The following is a 24,930-nucleotide window of genomic DNA, read 5'->3' on the forward strand; positions in this document are numbered from 1 at the left end:
AAGCTAGAATGCATTACGAGCCTGCCAGGGTTAAGACTACTTATCTTTATGTTCCTGCAGCACCTATGTCACAGAAGGAAAGTGAGCTCTGAACTGGCTTTCAGTCAGTGCTGTATGATTCATACAGGTACCTCTGGGTGCTTGGGTCACAGCTCTAAGACCTGAGTAGTGACTGTCAGGGCCATCTTTTAGACCAGCACTCCAACAACCCATTATTCACAAACAGCAAAGAAACACAGGGAAAAGCAAAGCATTTATGGATAGGTAGGATTTAAGAAATCTGTAAATTCAGTACTTCATTCACATACAAAATATTTATCAGTGTATCCATTTCTGTCAGTTCTCTTGCTGCACTTTTAATACATATTGAAAATGCCTGATTTGTGTACTTTTTAGCCAAATTAACACCAAGTGCTTACAAGTGGGCAAGAGATCCTAGCAAGAAAGTATAGGAAAAATTCTTTGTGCAATAAGGATATATCAGAAAAAATAAACAAAATGTAAAGCTGAGTAGTGGAGTATAATATTTTATGATAATTTATATTTTAATTATAAATACTTATAATTAAGTAAACCAAGTTTACTTAATTCATTGTTAGTTGCTCTTTAGTGGTTTATGAGCTCTGCTTGACTGGGGTGAAAGCTATAAAATAAATTGATGGTAAAAAAGGTCAAAAAAATAAATTGATAGTAGAAAGGCCTAGGTGTGGTCTAAGAAGCCACAATTCAAAAGATTTCAAAAAAAAGGGTAGTATACCATCTGTGAGTGTACAGTCTTGGTGTCTGATTTCTGTTTACTTGCATAAAACTGATGTTCAGAATCATGCCAAGTTTAACTCACAAAGTGGGGAACTTCCAGTTCCTCTTGCTAACTTGGCTGTGTCAGGAAAGCTCTCCATTATTCAGAATAGTTGGCAGTCTCTCATTAAAAGGGGCCCAAAACTGGCAGAGCTAAGGAAATTTAGGTCAGAAACAAGGCACATCCATCAGCTGATCTGTGTGCAGAAGGTTGTATAGTGCTTGCCACAACAGGCTCAAATTGCTGCTCTGACTCATTAAATAAAAGATTCAGTTTAACTCAGCTGGGCCAAAACACTCTTGTACCTATTACAAGCTTTGTTTACCAGTGCTCAAGAACTGTTCCTAACCTAGATGGCACAGTTAAACTGTGGTTGGTACACTCAAACTATTCATCAACACAAATGCCAGTTTATTTTCCATGATGACCTTAAAGTCCTTGGGGACTCACTGTGCTTTCCATTGTTTATGCAGAGCTCTGGGCTGCTTTTTCTTAGCACTCCAGCAAGACCCAGGAGAACAGAACATGCTTTATCTGCTACTGATAAAGAGATGAAACATTAGTTAGGATTTACCAAGCATAAGGCAGCCTAAAAAAACAACCCTGTAAAAAGCAAACAAGCAATAATGCAAAGATTGGAAATAATCATCAAACTAGGTTATTTTTAAATTACTTATTAAGAGTTTCTGAATTAACAGTTATGTGTCAATATAGACAAAGCTACAAAATGTGTGAAATATGGAAATAGCTTAAGTCTGTCATGAAACTGTGGTTAAAATAGTTATCTTGCTTGTAGATATTACTTATATTTTGTTCAAAAAATTATGTAACTATAAAAAATCACATTGTATATTCATTGGGTCTTTCAGATGCAAGTCTACTTCTTTTGTGATTTCAGGGAATCATGCAAAAACTCATGTTAAGTGATGCTTTTAAAATCAGTGTAATGATTACTTGCAATCTCCATATCATATCCTTTCCCTGCTTCTAATATTAAGCAGAGAGCCTCTGATAAGCACTGCTGAATTCCAACTCTTCTTGTGATTTCAGGCACTGTAGGAATTCACTATGTCTCAGCTAAATTTTATAAATCATGTTTAGAAAGTTCTGAGGATTTTCAAATCAATGTACTAGTTTAACTAATGTGGTTTAAAACCTGATTTTTAGTTTGAAATTGTATATATATTTATGTATAGATCTGGATGACATTTTAAAAATGTTTAAGGCTACCTTTAAATGTGACTATATATCACTTGGGTGCTGGGGTATATTTTGAAAGGTCATTTAGGATTTGATCCAAAAAACTATTATATTATATAATTATATGGCATCATCTTCAGTTTTGCAGTATAGAAATAAGCACATGGAGCCATAAACATGATCCAGAAATACTGGTGACTTCAGCCTGAGCCATAAGGCTGACTATCCTGTGACAGCACCAGGAAGAGCAAAGTCTCTCCAAAGGGGCAGTCCCTGGAAAGCTCACAGGCTGAGCAGCAGCTGCTGGGAAGGAGCAAGTAGGGAACACCTCTGCTTCACTCAGAAGCTTTAGCTCCTCCTTTCACTTGGGACACCAATGGATTATGGTATTTAAAGAAAATCAGAGCATAGATCCAGGCACTGACACTCAATCATCTTTACAAATCTTATCTTTACAAACAAATTATTACAGTATTCCCTGACAAATATTTATGGTGATTATTGTTTTCCTAAACAATTCTTTAGTGTGTTCAGGGACTTAGAATAATCTTTGGATCATTTCCCAGTGGCAGTCTGCATGCAGCTGTACTCTTCTGGAAAATAATGAAAGTTTGATAATAAAATTGTGGCCATGCCAGGTCACTTGGCCACAGGACCAAGCAACAGGCCCAGAAGTGTTTACCATACTAGTATATATTAATTTTTAAAATTATTTTCTGAGATTAAGGGCCTGAAGAATGTCAACCTTAAAATGCCATGTGTGACATGAACTGCGTGTACCAAGGACTGAAGCATTCACTTGAGAAGGGAAGAATTTGAGTCATTACCTGAAGGGGTCCTTTTCAGCCTATGGAAATTCAAGTCACATTCCTTACTTGCATTATATTATTTGATGACATCTGGATTCTATTATATTTTATATTAAGTAGATTTCTTGTTGTCTGTTCTTGTCTTTTTTTCCTTGGGTTTTTGGGGCTTTGGTTGGTTGATTGGTTTGTTTTTTGGTGTTTTATATTTTTTGGGGATTTGTGACTGTTTTTATCTGATATAGACACATTCCTGGAAGAGCATGGGTGTGTAAACACAAAATTGCACCTAGTCACTGACTTTATATTCTGTCTATTCCTTAAGAAATTATTTTGTTTTACTCACCATTAAATGAAGAACTTCTGATGATCCACTCATTTTCCTGAACAGAAAGTAGCTGGCCTTTACCAGCTTACCTTTATCTCCTGTAGATGGTATGGTTGCCCATTCTGAAGATATTCTAGAGGAACCCATTCACTGAGGGTCAACACTGTCCCGTGGTTCAGTTTGTTTTGCCTTTTGCTATCTGTTTAAATTTAATTTCTTTCTTTCTTTCTACTTTTGAGGTTGCATTTTTGATGTTCAAGTTCGCACCAGCCTTAATAAAGGGTTCAAATCACCAGGAACTCCAGAAGGACACCCCAATTCTGGTCGCAGTGTTGGACAATGTAAAGATTCCCCATGCAGTTTAATAAAATGCAGAAATGGTGGCAAGTGCATAGAAAGTGGCTCTACTGTTTAGTAAGTATATATGTATTTATATGTTTTTAGACACAGCATAGACTGTCCCTAGACTAATGACTGTGGTAATTTATTGTGTTCATGGAAGGAAGGAAGGAAGGAAGGAAGGAAGGAAGGAAGCATAGTAATAACTGTGGTAATTTATTGTGTTCATAACAGAATGAGGAAGGAAGGAAGGAAGGAAGGAAGGAAGGAAGGAAATGAAATTTCATTCAGTTAGACAAACACATTAATATTAAACTATTAAAATAACATTACAACAATTTCTGGGGAATATTTTTAAGAAATTTCATGGGCTGGTTCTGCTCCAGTAAAGTCACTGGCATGTGACTTACTGGGAAATGCATGGGAAGAATTAGATGTGTGACTTTTTTTTTAAAACTAAGTGATCAGCTGGGATAGCAGAGAAAAAGTAATAAAGAGGACAGTTTGACTGAGTTAATGTCCAAATGTGACTGTTGGGGCAAAAATAGGTAACTTCTGTTTCCTGGGAATTATTATTTTCCTTTAAAAAAACCTTTGTGGCATAAACCACTGGCTGTCCAACATTAGAAAGTTCTGAGCCATTTTAAATCTGTAGGAGCTCCAAACATTGCTCAAAGTCTGTCAGTTCATCTCTAAGCTGCTCACCTGGCTGATCAATGGGATGAGAGGGGGTAGCCAGGAGAGGTTGCCCAAAAGTTGAGTCTCTGGTCTTTCATGCTTTGTCTCAGAGTAGATGGAGCTGAGTGCCCAAGCTGTATGTACAGAAGGAGGAAGCACATTTGCAGTTCCAAATTGCTGTTGAGTGTCAACACTTCCATTGTAATAAATTTTGTTTTCAAACACTTTGTAACGCAGCTGTAAAACCTTTGCTGATTAGGATTTTTTATTTTAAAAGTATCTGCCAAGATTAATTATGCTTGCTTCCCCTTATGTGCTTTCACATATGTTCATTCATTTCCATATATTTGCATAATTTTTTTTAAAAAGAGAAAAGTGCTGATTTAAAACTTGTTAAGATACTGACTGAAAACATTGCAGATAGTGAGACAGATTTGAATGAGAAAAAAGGCTTCACACTGTGAAGCCTCTGTATGATACTTCTTAAACCAACAAAAACCTGTCCTTCTGTGTGCTATGAAGAAAAATATTTGCATATCTGTCAAACTAAAAGCAATCTACTAACTCTGTATTGGAGAGAGAATTATATGGTAATTGGTTTTCCTGCCTGTGACACAAATCCTCACCTGTAAGAAAATTGGTACAAAAACCCTTCTTCTAAAGCTAGTAAGCTGTATTGATATTTGGAAAATTAACCCCAAGTTTAGCACACAGATTGCTCCCCACTGTCCTTATGACTGTATTTATATTCTCCTAAATACAGTAATGAAGGAAACACTTGGAAACATAATTTGGAATTGCTTTCTGATTGTTGCACTGCTGCATGTCACAACTGCTGCACTTTGAAGGATCCTCCCAGAGCTGTTAAACTCTTGACATTTGGTCTTTCTGAGGAACAAGAAAGGATAATGGTTTTCTTATGCTCTTATGAGAATATTAGAGGCAATACAAAACCAAAATTGCAAGACCAAAAAAAGCATAAATGCGGACTAAAACGTCCCACTCCCACCCACCCACCTAAATCCTTGCTTCAGCAATTTACTCAGCTAAGTCACCTTCATGTCCATAGGGTGAACCACCAGAAGCAGCATCTAGAGCACGTTTGGAAAGCAGGTGGCAGGCTAAAATGGCAGCTGGTGACAGGAAAACTTTGCCTATAATACCAAATAAGCTTGGTATTATAGGCAAAGTTCTTTTTCATCATTGCAGTTTGTATTTGTTTGGAAAGCAGGTGGCAGGCTAGAATGGCAGCTGGTGACAGGAAAACATAGCAAGCTTGGTATTATAGGCAAAGTTCTTTTTCATCATTGCAGTTTGTATTCCAGATTAGTTTACAGATTATTCTAAAATTTCTGGGGCATTAGGAGAAGGGGGAGGAGAGGAAGGAGGGCATAATTTGGTTTTTCTGCTCTTTGTTTGTTTGCATTTAATTTGTAGTGACCTACTACTGAATTCTATTATTGTCCCCATATTTCAGCTAGGTCTTCACACACCAAGTATATATTCATGCATGTACCAACAATGGCCACCTTTTCCTCTCACAGAAAACTGAAGCCTTGCCAAAGAGGTGTGGATGTAGCTTACATATAATTTCTGTCATAGTGCAGTAGCTGTCAACATTGTCTCAATATATTTTCTCAGAGGGAACTTCTTTCTATTTTCAAATCATCCGTGTTCCTTGAAGAGCAGAGTCCTTGAGGGAACTGGATTTGTGTTCAAATATTTTCTCTGCTGAAATGAGATCTCTCCAGAGGTTTTGGTTGCTGTTTTGAGCTATTTTTATGTCTTGCTTTCACCACCCTGCCAGAAAGTGTGCAGTGCTGTTAAGCTGTAGATTCAGTTGCTATAGGGATAATGCTTTGATTTAAATAGAAACAGAAATATGCAGCATTAATCTTTACATTCTGGCCAGCAACAGAGCACAACTGCTGTGCTTTAACAAAACAAAGGGGAATTACTTGAATATTAAAATGAAGAATATAATTTTCAAGGGACAATAATATCCCCTATTATTTAATTTGTGATGCAAAATTATGGAAAATAGAAAATTACATGTAACAAGATTGTCTGCTAGGTGTTATGGCTACTTCTTTTTGGCTAAGTAAGAAAAAAGTGTATCTTATGTGCTGTTTGAACAGATCAGACAAAATGGAGAGGATTCAGTCTGCTAAATGTGAGCATGTAATGTCACTTTAGACACCCCAGGGTAGATGTTTGGCCATTTGCTGTGGCTTCAGAAGAATTTGGGACTTGAATAAGTTTTCTGTCATATCTCCAAGCCGCATGTGGATATCTCAGTACTTTATATCTTTCAAAGATCAACCGACACTCAGGTTCCAGAAATCAAATCCTATCCCATATGTGTGGGGTGGCCCATAAAGGAGCTTCTGTGGTCTCATTATTAGGCCAGATTCAATTAAAATAAATTTGCAGTGCAAGGACAGAATCAATATGGAACATAAGGACATAACTTTCATACTCTGTAAGGGAAAAGACATTTCTCTGTTTAATAATAATGGTTTAAAACAATATAAGGTTCTGTTTTGGGGGGTGAATTTGCTATCTAAAATTTTTCATCCAATTTGCCTTATTTAATAGGACACTTTTGCAGCATTCCATGGTTCTCCTTGTTTAAATACGGCTGATTCTCTTCCAATCTTGTTTTCTTCAGGCTCCATCCTTTTCTCCCAGCCTGAAGATAGACTGGTTTTTGTTAATGCTCTGGTTTTCCACTGTGTGAATTTGAAACCACTCTTATTTAGAAATTTCCTTCCTTGCTCAGAATTTTTCCATTATAAACAAATTCAAGAACTGTATCCAGAAATGTCCAATGGATTGGGCAGCCTGAGGGGGCTAATACATGCCAATATGGATTTGAGATGCCCTGCACTATCTGAGATACTTAAGTGATGTTAAGATATGTTTCACCTCCTCCTGGAGAAGTGTTTGGAGGTCAGACAGGATACCCTAAGGGGTTTCAGATATCACTAAACATCTGCCTAAACTCAGTTGGCCTAACTAATTTGATAAATTAATTAAGCTTCTGATCTCCATTGAGTATATGCCCATCTTGCATCTACAATCCTAAATTCAGGTGTCAGAATGTGCAGACCTGAACACCTCCTTTTCTGCTATAAGATTACTTGTTTGATTTGACACCACATTTGCATAGGTATGGGAAATTCCATATTTGTTAGCATTGAGAATGACATTTTAAGTTGCATATTTTCCATATTTAATGGAAGAATGTTTTTTGTTTCATTTTGGATCTAAGTAATCGTTTCAATTCTTCTCTATTCCTTTAAGATCTTTAGTTATTTCACTATAAAGTTCAAGAAAGTTGGATCAGGATTTTGTGTAGTAACACACAGAATCACTTCTTACATATTTTATGTGCAAGATTACTTTTCATTACTTTTTTTATTGTTGCCTGAATTTTGATTAAAAATTTTGGGTTTTGGTTCATAATCAACAGTGACATACACTTGTCATCCTTGCTTATGCAGAAACTTGTTATTTGTTTGAGAGCTAATTTTGGCTTTGGTGAGGAACTTTGAACCTGAATAAACCATTCTATGAATACTGCATGACTCTTTTAAGCATTTCACAAGAAGCAAAAAAGAAAATACCATTAAATTAAATCATCCTTGAGCTTCCTAAATACAAATATTTCAGAACTTGAAGTGGTATTTGAATTTCCAAAATTTAAAATGAGTTTGTTTTTCTTCCTGAACTGGCTTACTTTGCCCCATACTTACTCTGAAATTCATCCTATTAAGATTCCTTTCCAAAACCAAGTGATTCAAGATTATACAGTTTCTTTTCTGACACAAAATCAAAGTTGCATTTGAAGGCCTTTCTATCCTTTCCCACCTAAAATTATGCTTTAGAAAAGAGGGGGGAAAATGGCAGTTGCTCTTGAGATACTGGTATCTTTAGTATAGAAGAGATATTTACAGAATTTAATCCATGTTCTTCAAAAAGCCTGAAAATAGGAATAACTTGCAGTGACATTGTCTCCTAAGACACACAAACTTAAGAGTGTCTCCAGGTGAGCTAAATGTGTAGAATCCTGTTAGAGTCAGTGGAGATCCAGGCCTTTCCAGTTGTCTAAACCCTGGCATTCTAATGACACACGTCCTGGGATACTTTTCTGGTCTTCATAGGAACACAGAAAAGGAGCACTCCAGAGGAGCACGAGTCTTTTGCAGCTCTTCTGTCTTATCTGCTGACTCACACATCTCTCAAACACACCATGGATAAGAAGGCAAATATCTTTAGTCTGTATTGAGGCAATTGAATGCAGGACTTTATCATTAGGGCCATGCATGTGCTGGTTTGTGGGATGGATAGTGCTCCAGGTAACCTGGCTGTTCCTGCCCAGTCACCACCAATTGATTAGTAGGTGAGCTCAGGCAGTTACTCCAGGATCCCATTGCCTGACTTGAACATTCTGTTGGGTGTCTGTCAGAAAGTTGTCTCCCTGGCCAACAGCTACCTCTCTCATATACTTCTAGGGCAACTGGAACCCAGCTGGGCACCTGATATAATATGAAATTAACTGCCTTGATCTCAGAGTGAATCTCACCTCTTATACCTAAAGAAATACAAAAGCATCTGGATGATGCTCTTAGTCACACAATTTAGTTTTAGGTAGTTCTGCAAGGAGCAGGGAGTTGGACTCAAAGATCCCTATGAGTCCCTTCCCGCTTGAGGTATTTTGTGATTCTAAATGGGTCTTTAAATCCCTGATACTCAAGTCACTAGCAAGCTATTGGGCTCTCCTGGTCTGGAAAAACAAGCAACCAAAATCAGAAGACACAGAGAAAACTAGAGCAGCATGGCAGGCTGCATGATGGAAAATATTTAAAACACTTCCTCTTTCTTCATCTCTGTAAAGATTAGGAAATTTTGGATCTGACTTCTCAACAGCAGTCCAACTTCCTTAGGCATAGGCTTCATTTGTTGATAGATCATTGCTACTGTGGGCAAGCAAACAGGTTCATCTCTGTGCAAATAATTTTAAATTAATTTAAAAACCAGATTTCTGTTAGGTCATAAGAGACATAATTAAAAGAAATTTAAAGAGACATATGCAGACACAAGCCAGGGAAAGGGGAAGAAGCCTCATGTACAATGCCCAAGAGCAGCAGCAGCAGCAGCTCCAGCAGCCTCCCTCACGGCACAAGGAAGGGGCACTGCTGTTTGCACTCAAGGAGTTAAATCACTTCCCCTTCTCAGCAGCTTTCATGGATCAAAGCATAACATTCATAGCTGAGACAGAAAGCATTCTATTGCTGACTTTGATGAATTGAGGTGCTTTTGCTTTTGCAAGGTCCTGTCCTCTCTCCCCCTTCATTCCAAATGTCTGTTTATCACTCTGAAGTTTGTCGGCCGTGCTTTGTTTACATGTTCGCTGATCTGAAGGTTTGGTGAAACAGCAGTTTCACAAGCTCCTCATTATGTTTTATGCAGAAACCATGGGCTGATTAATGGAGGATGTGAAACTCGGTGCAAAGAAAAATTCAAGAGTTTGCACAAAACAAAAAGCCAAACAAACATGGACCAATCAAAACCCAATTAAAATATGAGTTTTCATTCTCAGCCTTGAGAGAGAAAAATTCCAGTGAAAAAATCCATGTGTTTTTATTCAAGGGAATAACTTTTTAATCATACAGTGATGCAAAATACTAGAATAAAAATAGGTCTAATATATGTAATTTTAACTCTTTAGTAAGGAGGGCATTTTAAACAACAATGCCAAGTGTATTCTGCATTTAACAATTTCTATAGAATTCATACTAATTTAAATTTATAGGTTAGTGTGACTTTTTTGGGTTTGTTCCCTAGTCTGGATGAAAGGCATAAAGTGTAGCACGCAATAACATGTTCAATTATTTATTTTGGTATAGATTTACAATAATAGATATATGAAACCCAGATTGTCACCTCTTTCATGGCCATATCCACTATTCTTTTCTGTCAAGTGCTTCAATGAACCTAGAGCTGATATGTCAGTTATAAGAATTCAGGAAATTAACAATGACTAAGTGAAAGGCAGTTGCTGACAGACTCAAATTTTAGTAGCTAAAATTTGTAACTGTTAGCAATTCCATTATGCTGGTTTTATTTTTATGACTGTTTTTTGCTGCTTGCTTTTCCCATTTAATGCCCACTTTAACTCCTCCTAGTTTATGAGCCAGGCCTTTTGAAGTTATTTCTAGAGCAAAACAAATATACAAAAGCTACAACCCTTTTTTTTAAACAGATGCTAATATTTTCATGTTAATATTTAAAAAAACATATTTCCTATTATATACCTTTTTCTTTTATAATAAAATTAAGATACAAAAAAGTTAAATTAGGAACTTGGTTACTTCTTTTTCTGTTAACCATTTTGGATCAGGTTATTGAATATAGGCATCCAAACTTGAAAATGTCTTGATTAGATTGCTACTGACATGTTGATTTCATTTGATAATACTGCTGCATTCTTTCCCTTCACTTACCCTCTGTAGCTGTGACTGCCTCACTGGATGGAAAGGTGCATTTTGCACAGAAACTGTATCAGTGTGTGAACCTGAGCATGATCCTCCACATCAGTGTCAGCAAGGCAGTACCTGTGTGCCACTGCCTAGTGGCTACACATGTCACTGTCCTCTTGGAACAACTGGTACCTACTGTGAACAAGGTATGTTAAATGCACAGGACATTGTACACACAGTTATGTGATGCAAAACCACAGCATTTTTCAATATATCAATTAAATGTGATGTAGAGACACAAAATACAAAATAGATTTAAGAAAATTATGTTCCTTGTGGTTGGAAAAAGTAATTTAAAGCAATGAATTGCTATATATTGTTTCCTTATTTTGCTTATATTTAATGCCATTTTTTCCTTCAATTTTTTCAAATAAATCAACCAAATTCACTAGCATGATTTGTCAGACACCAAGGGGACAGGAAGCATTGCAGAACAATTTCATAGTGCAATTCCCAAGCTCATTGTAATGAAGTACTATGGAAAATACACTTGAGATCACACTAGTGGTACAGAAGAGAAAGCAGCTGCTGGGCCCTTATCCAATTTCTACTGATCCTAATGGAGAGGTTCCTGTTGACTTCACAGCCTGTTTGGTAGGGATGCACTGATAATGATGACAAGAGATGCAAACATCACTGTAAAAATCCACAAGTGATTATTCTCCCTGACTTTCTTTCAACATGCCATGCTCAAAATACGTCCTCAGTTTGCAGGTTTTACATTTCTTACCATCATGTAAAGGAATCCTTTATCTGTTTTCTTCTCTGAGAGACTGTGCAAATGAATATTCAACGATATGGATACACAGGTGCTGCAAGCTCAGGGGCTTTTCCTGAAAGTCCCTGAAGTGCCTCTGTGTGTAAGCAAGTACAGTCCACACCCTCTATTCCACAGCTCTTAGATTCATGTTAGTTTTGTAGAAGCTTATGTTTTCCTGTTGAGAAGCTTTCTGTAAGACTTTTGCAGAACTCCAGTTACTGTTAAATAGCTGCCTTTCCAAACTGCCTGTCGAGGTTCATCTCCCTTGTTGTGTGAATTTGAAGCACAAAACTGACAATCTGAACTGCATTTGACCTGATTTGCAGTCTTCCTCACCCTATAGACAGATAGTTCTTAAATCCCATTACATGTGGAATTGGTAGGCTCAAATGAAAAAAAAACACATAGCTTCTGGAAAGTTACTGTTGAATTCCTTATTCCATGTAAGAATGTGCTTGCTTTATTGCCTCTGCTGCAACAGCTGTTCAAGGCTCTTTATATGAACTTGCCAATTTTGAATTCTCATTTCAAGTGAAGTTTTCAAAAGTAATGCCATCTGGATTCAGGACACTGATCATCAGGATATGTGCTATACACAAAGCAGGCAATTAATCAGGTAAACACTCCTGTGTTCTGGTTCCAGAATACATATTGGTCTTCTTATGATGGCCACATTATTAGTACAAAACTTATATTGGAGCAAGAGAAAATTGTATTTCTTACAGATTGTCTTTCTTGTAGTAATTCTTCACCTGATAAACACATTAGAGTGTTCCTCTCTGTTTTATTTAAAAGCTTTCCTTTTATGAACAGGTATCATGGATCCTGACCAAACTTTGTGCCCTGTATTTCACCTTACTCTGTGGCAGAATAATGAATTATCATGAGATTTTTCAAAGACCAGTTTGCATTTTTAGTGGATGGCAAATTGCTAAAAAACAGCTGCTTATCAAGATTGAATATCTCATCTCTGGATTAATGGTGGTTATTGGAGCCAAAAGAAAAAGAGACAGAGAGCAATGAACAGCCCAAGGGACTGGGAGAAACAAAGGGTAATTAAAGGATGAAGACTAATGAATGTACCAGAAGGAAGGAAAAAAGTGTGAGAAGAAGACATAGGAGATTTATGAGGCAAAAAAAGCATAGAGTGGAATAACAAAGGGTAAGAACAAACAGGGGTTTGCCAGCAACTGGTAAAGACAGTACAACAGTATGGATTGCACAGGAACAGGTCAGGTGAAGCAAGAAAATGGGGCAATAGGGGTAGAACCACAATAATAAACAAGAGCACTCTGAACACAAGTATTAAGGGTACTCAGGCATAAATCGTCAATGAACAAGCATTAACTTGTTTGACAAACACTAAAAATATTTGAGGTTCTTTATCAACTATGTATATGAGAGATGAGAGATGAAAGCATATGAGCAGATGAGGATGATGTTGTTCTTCACTGTGATAGTCCTGCTTAGAGCATCAGCTCAAGCCACCAAGGATGCAATGGCTGTCAGCACAGAAAGAGGGTACATTATGGTTAAGCTTTAGATGTCAGAGCTCCACTAGCAAGTGCTCAGTGGTTGCAAAACTAAGTTAGAACAAGGCTAAGCACAGGAAGAGAAAGACCAGTTAAAGAACACAGTTTTCATGGTACTTATGGCGTGAGACTCACAGGACTTACTTGAATATGTCACAGTGACCCTTGACAATATGTAAATTGAGCAATACTCTCAGGAGGCTGCAGAAAGATATGTATTATTTCATATGTTTTAGAGGAAATAGAAGAAATCAACCAACTTGACAAAGAGAAGGTAGCAGTTTCAATTACTCTGCATGTCCTATTGGCTGTGCAAAACCAATTCATATTCAGGAAGTAGTGCAGTGATATTTTGTAGTCTGAAATGTGAGAGCAAATATTTCATTGTACATTTCAACCTGACAAAGCAAGTACCAGGACTTGCTTTTCTCAGAGAAAGATCGAGAGGTTCAGCAGGTAGACAGCACCCTGGTGACTGACAAATAGGAAGGAAGATGCCTGTGAAATCTAAGACCAGTTTTGGGAAGGCAAGCATCCATAATGAGCACTAGGAAAGAAGGACAGGGCTGTAAATTAGATCAGAACAGGTCCAAGAAATAAAGCCTTGTCATGGAAGGCAGAGTAATACACTCATTCAAGAACTTAAAACTCCACTTCTTGGGTGCACTGTGTTGTCCAAACCTGTTAGCATTCATAAAACAAGATTGTAAGGTTTAGAAAGGTAATACAAACAGAAACCTTATTAATTTATACTTGTAGAAACAAAATTGATGGTAATGAAATGGAAAGGAAATGGAAGATTTATGGAGGAGTCTATTTTACTTGGTGTGAACATTGCCACTTGGACTCAAACCACGTCCGAGACTCTTTGTGACACATGAAGCAGCAAATCATGTTCTACTGGTTTGAAAAGGTCACAGCTGTGACAGCAACACAGCAAAGCCAGCCCAGCTCCTGAGGTTCAGAAATGGCAACCAAATATTGCCATGATCTGGCCCAGCATTAATTCTTAGTTAGCACTCCCATAAACACAAGGATTGGGAATATAGGGAAGTGGTTTATCTAGGGTTTTTTTTTAAAGAAGTTATGTTTTCCATGACATCAAAACATGGTGCTAATAAAATCTTTGTGTCACTTGACTTAAAGTTTGCAACTGAAGCGCTAGACAATTCTAACTTTTCTTCTGATTAAGAAGGGAAGATTCATCCTGCAGCAGCATAATAATTTAGTTATTTCAAGAACACACAATATTCAAAACTTAACAAGAGTTTCCAGTAATTTGTCTGGGGAGTCTCCTGCATTTATTTGCATGCCAAATTCCAGCTTATTCCATTTGTGCCAGTGAATACCTTTTTTAATTAGATCTCTCAAAGGGCTTCTGAAGAGGGAGTTGTTTCTAAGGACCTGTTTTTTCAGTTCCTCTGCAAGTATATAGTAGACTTGTTGGTTTCACTGTGATTATTACTGTGAGAAACAGTGGCCAAGATCAAATGTCAAGGATGATTCCTCCTAAGAAAGAGGAAACAGTGTAAAACCCTTTTACAGCAGGTAGTTTGATTATACACCACATTGTTACATAGGTGAACACAATATCTTTTTTCACAAATAGTAATTATTAAGATATGTGAACATTAAAATTACAGATATTATCCATAATTACAGTCTACATTTATATTCTAATTCTCTACTAAATCCTATTCTAGCAGCTTATTCCTCTCATAAGAACTGTCTGCCTGTGTGAGGCCAGTAATCCTGTCTCCAGCAGTGGCCAGCAATGGAGGTTTAGATGAAGAAACTATATACAATATCTCCCTGAAGCACTCTTTTAGCATCTAAATATTTATTGCTTACCTTTTTTTTTCTTGCCATTTATCTTAATGGATTAAATCAAGTCTTTAATCTTGTCATAAGCAACATCACCAAAGCATCACTGTGAAAAACTTGAACAAAAGTAAATTTTAAGTCAATAAAGTTCCTCTGACATTCCATTACACATGGAGATATATTTACACATAAGATAGAGTTTCTATAGGTACTGAGTATATTTATTTCCCAGATAATTTTGTAGAGGAGTGAAGACCTACAATTTCAGATTAGTTAATTGTGAAATAACAGAGACTGATAATGTTCTTATTTAAGGGAACAGCAATGTAATATTTGAAAGATTCTATAGATGGCACTATTGGAGAGCACTTGCCAGTGGTGAAAATAAACAGGGTTTTCATCACAGTATTTCTATGAATTTTAAATTATTCAGCAGTTTTCTTTAGCAGGAATAGTTTGTGCCACATAGGTTCATAAAATCTATTATGATATTTTTTCTTGTCTTCAAGGCATGATAACAGAATGCTACTGCCTTTTTCACAAAGAAACAAGTTAATAAATAGACTTATTCAACTGCATATTAGTCTGTGAATTCCATAGCTACTAATATTGCCTGTCAATGTACAACTCTTGAAGACCTGAAAGAAAATGTATAGAGTTTTCATTGTTCCATCCTTGTTTAATGAGATACTTGTCAAGCAATAAAGCCATTGCCTTGATGAACAAAGGGCGAACAACTTCCTTGGGCCATGTTTATTCAGCTCAAGTCAATTTCCTACGCATTATTTTGATGTCAAATTCCATTGTTCTGACATAAAAGTACAGCAAATTTTTGAAAATACCTGATAAACTGACAGAAAAAGAATCCTTTACTTTTGAAATAATTTTTACTAAAAGTATTTTTTACTTTCTACATAGTATAGAATGTTACTTGACACATTTTGACTACTATTGTAAGATAAATTAATTCACAGTAAGATTTAGCTCAACTTGTACATGTCAAGACGCCCTTCTATACACAGTCATGTACATTTATGTTGGGTTTACCTGACAACGTGGTTAGACTTGCACGGTCTGTTTCATGGTTACCATTTGGACACTTTTGTTTCTATGTTTAACCACAAGGACAATTTGTCATTGAGTCACTGTGACTTTTTTCACTATTGTCTTTTAGTAATTTGAGCAATGCCAAACCCATCAAGCTTTGTTTCTAGTGACATTTTTTGAAAATTTGTGGCAATATGAGAAAACGTTTAAGTAGTAGCCACAGTATTCATGTCGCATAAGGATAAAATGCGTTGTCTAAATTTTACCTGAAAAGCCATCTAAGCTTTAAGGTTTATCATTAACAGTCCAGTAAACTTAATATTTATGGCAGGCACAAGGAAACATGCATTTGTAATATTTATCTGCATAATTTAAAATATCAAGTAGAATAAAATTAGTTACCTATTCACATACATCATATATAAACCCAAATGGAAGTCATGTATGATAAAATGAAGGAGATGATAATACCCTCCACACCAAGTTAGCCACGTCATCATGGGATGTGATGTCCCAATAAAAATTCAATCATCTACTTACCATTCCCTCCACTCACCCAACTGAGTAAGAACAAGATCCAACCAGCTAACTAGCACTTAGCAGAATGACTCTGAAATTACTTAGACTTCCTGTATGGGCATGAATGATTAGGTGGAAATGTGCTTGCCACCTTACTTTGTGAAGGTGTTCCAAGTAAGGTAGGTAGGTAGGTAGGTAGGTAGGTAGTTAATGGTGGGAACTGGTTTTAAATCAAAGCACCTAGATTTAAGTGTCTAAATGTGAGTTCAATATATTAAGTTCCTATTATGAGTTTAAATCTTTGAGAGCGTTTCTCAGCCCATAGGATTGAGTCTGGTCTCAAGGACAGCTTTGCTGAGGTCCTCCAACAGGAGTTTCCTCCTGCATTGCTTCAGGAGCAGCTTTAAATACCCCATGATCCTGTGGTGAACTACACTGTAGCAGCATCAAGATCCACTTGATCTGGACCCTGACTCATAGACTGATTTGCAGTCTGGACCTCAACACCTGCCTCATTGCTGTGGAACTGATGTTTCACTTGCCCTAGCTCAGCTATCAGGCATGGGGAGGCTTCATCAGGCTTTACCAAGTGAAGAAGTGAGCCAGAAATGTCTTTTTCTAATGTCTTTTGTTATTAAGTCCTCACTCCTTTGAGCAGTGACTCACATTTCCTTTTGCCTTCTTGATGGAAGCTGGAACAGATTGCCCAGAGAGGCTGTAGGGTCTCTGTCACTGGAGATATTCAAGAACTGTCTGGACACAATCCTGTGCCATGGGCTCTGGGATAACCCTGCTTGAGCAGGGAGGCTGGACCAGGTGCACTGTGGTCCCTTCCAACCATGCTGTGATTCTGTGTAGCATCATCAGACACCAGTATTCAGCTTAGAAAACAGAGCCATTAATCAGATACAGAAGTATTTGTGTAAATACCTGTTGTAGTTACAATGCATCCCATGGTGCTAAGTGTTCTAGTGAGTAATGCAGTAGTTACACAGCAAAGTTCCTACCAATTTAGCTTATAGGATCAGCAAAGGCATCCATTTATCTCATTTGTTTTAGCAAAGAGTTTCTCAGGAGTAAGCATATGTAACACAGATGTTGTCTTGTGCAAGTTTAGCTGAACTTTTTATTTTCTTATCTTAGGTAAAGATAAGTTTGCTGCCAAGAAAACATCATTAGAGTACCTCACCCTCTGATGTGTTAGTTGTGTATATGCCTGCCATAAAAGAAAATGGAAAAGCTTAAATTGTCATATTCTTCACCTTAAAAGTTTGTCTGTCTATAGAAGCAATTTTGCAAAAATGAAATTTCATACTGCTCACCTCTGTGCACTGTGGTAGAGTGAATGCATTCTGTTTTGGGATATGTCTGCATGGATGGGTTCCATGGACCTGTCAAACCAGATTTTTTCCATGCATATCATCAGTACTCGCAGGATCTACAGGCCATTTACAAGAAAACTGTAAGTCATTCTAGTCCTTTCTGCTGCATTGTGGCAAAATATGTCACTTTCTGACACTTGTAAGATGCATTTATTGAGAATAAGCATACTTTTTAAAGCTAATGAAAATAAAATATTTGCATCTTAGGAGTTCCGGGATGAAGTCTATTAAATAGAGTATTGTATTTGATATCTATAAATCAGGATAATATCTCCTTACTAAAGAATTCTGACATCTGTTGCTGAAGCTGTGGGTCTTATTTTTTAATACTCTATCTGAAATATGAAACCATGGACTTAATTCTTTCCCTGAGTGATACTATAAAATCACCTTTTATCCTTGTTCTCTTTCTCTGCTTCAAGGCTTTTTATCATACCAATCTTCCTTTCATATCCCTCTCAATGACAAGCAATGTAGCATTTCAATCCTGCTGATTTTGCTCTCACACTAGTCATTGTCCAGGCTTCCTCCACAAGCAGCAAAGAATTAACTACATTGATAAAGTGAAACTGAATCTGCCACAGAGACTTTCAGATACCTCATTACACCCTTTGCCTAAGGCGGCCTTTTAAGCAGCAGCACATTTTCATGTAAGATTGAACACTGTGGCACAGTTCCTCCACACATAATTCTCACTGTGCAAAAATCTAAAGGGAGACTGACTTACAAATTGTGCATGAAGAAAAAATGTCTAGGTACAGAATTAATGCTTATTACTAATTATTTTTTAAATATGAAGACATCAGTATAGGGATTTTAAATTCTAATGAAGAGCCTTGTCTTACCTACTGAAAAAAAAAAATCCATGTGGAATAATAAGTATTACTCTGTCTTTTGTATCTTATAGTGTTTATAAGTTTTAGTCATGTAAAGTACAGCACCAAATCTGTTTAGCAAGCTTTGTTACTATTTATCATTTAGGGTAATTGCTATTCTAAATAATTCTATTTCTGTGAACCCTTAAGTATAGATGCCAGGAACTTCGTGCTTTAGATATTGTGCAATATATTACTACAGACACTGCCTAGCCTTGATAGCATGCATAACAGCTATTGTGATACTTATGGTTGGAGTGATTTGAGAATATATACATAAATTGAACAACAGCCCATCAAAAGCCTGATTCTGATCCTTCAAGCATTTAATAAATCCATTATAATTGATATTCCAGTGATTAAAACTTACTTTTAGCCTTACTGAGATTTTGTGCCATCAAATCCATGTACCTTCCTCAGAAATATTATCTGCAATCTACCAGGGAGATTTAATAAAAAGGTCAGCTGTGCAGTTACTGCCCATTCTAGAGGCACCCTCAGGTCAGGTTATGCTGATAACAGGTGAGAGATCTGGATCCTCTCTAGTGATGCATCTGCCTGCTGGACACTGTCCACCAGGGACACCTTGAACCCTATTCTGAGGGAGGTGGTGTGACAAAGGCACAAGAGCTTGCAGCATGCTAGCTGTATTCCAGCCTCATATCCAAGGCCCATCAGTGATAGGCAGTGCAAGGGGCAGCTGGGGGGTGAGTGGGCTCACCAGCAGATGCTGGGCAGAAAACTTGAGTGTGGAAAGATAGCAAAAGGTATCTCAGAATACACTTCAAGCATCCTGAAGGGATATCCGACTGAGAGCAAGTTACTATAAAACAATGAAATTGTATACTTAATGAAATTGTGTGAGTGTTCTCTTTCACTATAAGATGGGACAATAAGAATTATCAAACATCTCAGTATGATTATCGTAAAAATAAATTTCGGTAACAATCAATGAACACTTCCCACTTAAAAGTTATATTCTTATAACACACAAAGCAATTGTGTTACATTACAAATCCTCCACTAGGATTTTCATTTGTGTGGTGAGAAAATAAATGTTTATTTTGACTCCTGCAACAGTATTTTGCATTTCAATTTTTAAACAATGTGAAATTTACACTTATTTGAAAATGAGTGCTAACAAGATCATATTTTGCATTAGAACTGCAGCCTTGATTGTTGAGGAAAATAAGGAACCCAGAAGACAATGGCATTGATTTGCTATTATCTAAGTTTTATTTTCTATCTAGGTTATTTTTATTCTGTGAAAAGGGAAGAATGGGAAGTATTATGTACAGCATTTAAGTACTATACAAAATAACTGGTTCCATAATAATGAAGTCCTCTCAAAATATCTTTCAGAAGACATTTCCTCTTGCATTTTGCAGATATTTCCATTAGTGATGCATCCTTCAGAAATAATGAATCATCATGGATGTCATTTGCACCCTTTTATATCCGGTATAAGACCCACATAAAACTGCAGTTCCAGCCTCTCTCTCCAGATGGTATCCTGTTCTACACTGCACAGCGTCTGGGTACTCACTCAGGTAAGCAGTTTGCTCCATCACACAGCCAGGTACTTTTGTGTAAAAGAAAGGGAGTACATTGGGGTGATTCAGGCATTCAGTCTCTGTAACTCATTGCCCATGGTGGCTGGGTTTTATCACAGAACTGTAGAACGTTAAGGGATTGGAAAGGACCCTAAACATCATCAAGTCCTAAGTCCTCTGCCATGGGCAAGGACACTTTTCACTAGACCAGGTTGCTCAAGGCCTTGTCCAAGCTGGCCTTGAACACTGCCAGGCATGGAGCATTCACAAGCCCCTTGGGTAACCTGTTCCAGTGTCCAACCCCCCTCACAGTAAAATATGCCTTTCTAATACCTAACCTAAATTCCCTCACTTTTAAATTTACGTTACTCATTGTGCTGTAGTTCCTGACAAAGGAACTCCTGGAGGAGTCCTCCTCTCTGGCTTCCTTGTAGCCCCCTCCAGATACTGGCAGGTTGCTGTGAGGTCCCCACACAGCCTTCTCTTCTCCAGGCTGAACAGCCACAACTTTCTCAGCCTGTCCTTGTAGGGGAGTTTCTTCAGTCCACTTATCAATATTATGGCTTTTCTCTGGACTAGCTCAAGTAATTCCATGTCTTTCTTATGCTGGGGACACCAGAACTGTATTGTACAGTTGATTTGAATTGTGAAAAATCAAGGTCATAAGAAAAAACATGCAAAACTGAAGTTTTAGATAGTCCAAAGCCAGCAAGTACTTAATGAACTTATTTAATGGTCCAGCAAAGCACTTCCCCCTGAAAGTTACTTCAACCAGCTTTTTGGAAGCTACACTAAGATTCTCACTTTGGGGAGCTGGCCCAGTCTTTTAAATTACCAAAACCAAAGCAATATAAAAACTGACCAAACAAGTTAAGTGAAAGTGAACAGAGCAAACGAGGCTTCTCAGAAGTGTAGTTTTTATTATATAATGTTGAAAAGTGTGCCTGTGCAGCATGTAAAACATGCAAGTTCTGCATTTCCCAGATATGCAGAGTGACAAATAAATCTAAATAAATTATTTATAGAAGTATTTTAACTTTTATTAAATTAATATTCCTAAAACTTCATGTCAAGAAAACCTACTTTGATAGTGTAAGTACGTTCTAAAATTTAGTCTTTAAGGTGTACATTTTTTGTAGTTACTTTATTAACATGCTAAATTGCATTTAAATGTTGATTGCAGGATTTTAAACAGAAGCATTGTGTCATCCATAACATCATCTTAGAGTATATTTTTCTCTTGTATTGAGCAGTAGTTTATGCAAAAATGATGCTTTATGACAAAACAAGTTAATTATTGATCATATGTTTTTACATTCCTTTGTTCAAAGTCTAAAGCTCTAAGATACTTCAATAAACACAATAAGCCACAAATTCATAGAAACACAGATATGTCCAATGTACCAGCACCTTACTGTGTACACAGATGTTTCAACAGGTTGCTAATGCATCATACACTGCTGACACCTCCTGTTTGCCTTATTCTAATTGCAACCACATACAGAAAAGAAGCTTCAAAGAAAAATATGTGGAGCATCTGTAATAAAAATACATGTATTAACAAAGAGCTCTGTCTTCTACAATTAATCTTTTATACTTCTATTACTAACAGGCCAAATTCTGAGATTTTTGGTGAATTTTTCACTCCTGTATAAAATAAAGCATTACATGGGCCATGAAAAATAGGAGAGGAAAAGGATTTCTCTCAGAAAGAATAGTCAGAGGTCATGGAAGCAGCTAGCATCTAATGAAATTAAATACCTCTTTGGAAGCATCAAAGAAAGTGCTAAGTATGTTTAACTTGGGCCAGGACTGGTGTAGCCTGAGCATGCCCTCATTCTCCTGACATTTCTGAGTGTTTAGTTTGCACAGGAAAGAATATTTTCTTTCAATCACTTTCTAGAATCATAGCAATTCTTCAAAATAAAATTCCTAAAATATCTCTTATACAGAGAGATTTATTTACAAATTTCTTATTTCCACTTTCACTATCCTCTAATTTTGAAAAATTCAGGAAAAGCCAATCACCTGGCTTTTTATTTTTGCTTTCATATAATCCTGTCAAATCCAGGCCAGAATTAGATTGATGAAAGACCTAGAAGTATTCTTAGCTGCCAGCAGATGAGATAGAGCTTTCTGTTGAAGATTAGTTTAGAAAGCACTCAAAGTTTTTTCTTCTAGACAGTTATGTAAGAGTTAATAAATTAATTGCTGAAATCACGGGATTTTATTTTTAAACTTTCTTTTTAATAGCAAATAATTAGAATTTTTCCCTCACTAGGCAATGCTGTTTTTGGTTGCTTTTTTGGTTTTTTTTGGTTTGTTTTTTTAATGAGCTGACTATGCAGCTAATTTAGCACTGATACTGAGTAGCACAGTTATGCATCAGCTTGGTTTGTCACCCATATAAACACTACACTGGGACTTTTCTTTCAGGAGCATATACCACCAAATAATCCTCCCATCATTAACAATAAAATCCCATCTTTAGTAGGTAAAGAAAAAAACATGAGACTTCTGTTGAAACATTTCTTCCAGCTTTGTTCCTCCCAAAGAACACGAGAGAACTTTCTAGAAAGGGCAAGTCTCCTTATTCTGAAGTTGATCTGCTGGTTCTAGCTTCTATTCCTCTAAGAATATCACTACTCCAGTACACACATTTAAACAGCTCAGAAGCTGGCATAAAATGGAAAACATCCTGTGAATCTGTTAGCCTAATTTCCTATAATTATCAGTCATCCATTTTGTTGCTTTGTCAGCTGTTTCTGAATGTGCATCATGACTCTAAGTATGGTACTACGGATTTCTGCAGGCCCTAAGAAAATAATTTCCAAAGTCTGACAAAATTTATGTGGCCGGCAATATTAATAATAAGCTGGGGATAAAACCCAACCCAACAGCGAGCTGACTTCAGAAACTTGAAGATAGGAAACTTGAAGACAAGGGAACATTATTCCCTTTTTGACTACTTGCTCTATGCACTGCATCTGGTCAAGGTCTCTGCAAACACCATGGAACTCATGTGGAGTCCAGCACACAGTTTGTAGAAGGCCAGCTCACTTCACATTTTCTCAAGGGCAGTGCATTCTATTTTTACCAATGAAAGCATGAGACTCCTAATGATTAAACAGCCTTTAATTCAGACAGGGCTTGCTGGATGCCCACCAAGTGCTTGAAAAAGGTATATAAGTCAGTCCATTTACACAGCAGCCACTCTATCTATTTGGAGGCCTTGGCACTCTGAGTAAAAGGCAATTTAAAAGGAGCCTTGCTTTTTTATTGAGTCACAGCATTACTGAAGCTTTACCTAGCAAAAGTGGAATAAGCCATAGACTGCCTGCATTATTCCAGAGTTCAGGCCAGGGTGATGGAAAGGTTTGCTCCCCAAAGAGATGAGAACGAACAGTCATGCCAGGTGACTAAGAATGAAGTCAGTCATTGGATGACTCATGCTAAATTTGACACTCAACATTTACAACAGCAGTTCTCTGTCTCTCTTTAGCCAGATTGTCACCTACCTGACTGAAAGACCTAAAAATTTTTAACTCCTGGTATTTAAGGCATTTCAGTTTATAAATCTATAACATGAAAATAAGAGAATGCCAATACAAGTATGTGATGTCTGCATGATTTTCTAAAACATTGCTTATGATGAAAACTGAATCATGGAACTGGACTAAAATATTTTGGAAATATTCAGAACTTTTAAATACCTAAAAGGCACGAGTATTATTTTCCTAATCCGAAAGAAACTGATCGCCCACTCACTTTTAAAACAGGAATTCGAGTGGTTAAGTGTTTTTCTTTTTGCAGCCATATTTCCTTAGCTGACAGGGACATAATTTCTGCTTTGTACTAGTTTTGGAATCATTTGTATGGACTAAGACTGCAGTATAGGAAGCAGAACTGGCAGCCAGCTGTGTGACAGAACAGACACCCCCACTGTCTTGAAATCTGTTTCATATGAAGTGTTATTGTTACCCATTTGACACTGGCAAGCAAACCAAAAACGTTTGGCAAATTGAGGCTGCTGAAGGAAGGTGGCTCCTTCCAGCTGCCAAAATGTGCCAGGGTGACAATGATGACTAAAGGAAGCACAGTGCATTTCTTCACAAAGAGTAAATGCATTTTGGAAAGGTGAGGCTGAATAGTCTAATCTACAAATAGATAAGTGCCTATCCCTTGTAGATGCATGGGCATCACTGTCTGCAGGGTTGCTCTGGATCCCAGCTATGCCCTTCCTGCTATGGGATGGTGCTCCAAACTGAAGCTGGACTCTACCTATTGACACACTGATTTTTAACATGGTTTGAAAAATATACAGGCTTGACTTGATATCAGTTTTCAGTCTTGCATGAGCTACAACTCCACACATGGAGCAGAATAAATTATAATAATCCATGAAAGCATATCTATGGTAACTCCTTTAAGTGCATGTAAGGGGCACTGGATATGGTCACCCCTAGGTAAAAGACCAAGTTACAACAGTTGCAACAAGCTCCTTTTCCTTGTCAGCCAGATGGTACCTAAATGCATGCACACACTCAGACAAAGGCAAAGACAAGGTTAACAAACTTAAAGGAAGGCAGTTTCAACCATGTTGACATATTACCAGCTAGCAATTAACAGCAGAAGCTGCAGAGGGTGGGGAAAAAGGCTCATCTCTTCTCTGTTCTTTGTTCTCTCATTTTACCCCATTATAGCCCTTCCTTTTCTTCCCTGTTTTCTCTCCTTGGCCTTGAG

General features: G+C 37.2%; 1 protein-coding gene across 1 annotated transcript in view; it reads left to right on the forward strand.

Moving 5' to 3' along the window:
• EYS (eyes shut homolog) overlaps window positions 1-24,930 on the forward strand; it is a 708,088-nt gene that overhangs the window by 675,039 nt on the left and 8,119 nt on the right. Inside the window, exons 44-46 of the mRNA XM_039729652.1 lie at window positions 3,373-3,547; window positions 10,669-10,841; window positions 20,023-20,184. Coding sequence (XP_039585586.1) covers window positions 3,373-3,547; window positions 10,669-10,841; window positions 20,023-20,184 — 510 coding nt within the window. The remainder of the gene's footprint in view (window positions 1-3,372; window positions 3,548-10,668; window positions 10,842-20,022; window positions 20,185-24,930) is intronic.

This window comes from Passer montanus, unplaced genomic scaffold, assembly GCF_014805655.1.
Source record: "Passer montanus isolate IOZ18808 unplaced genomic scaffold, ASM1480565v1 scaffold11, whole genome shotgun sequence".
Lineage (NCBI taxonomy): Eukaryota > Metazoa > Chordata > Aves > Passeriformes > Passeridae > Passer > Passer montanus.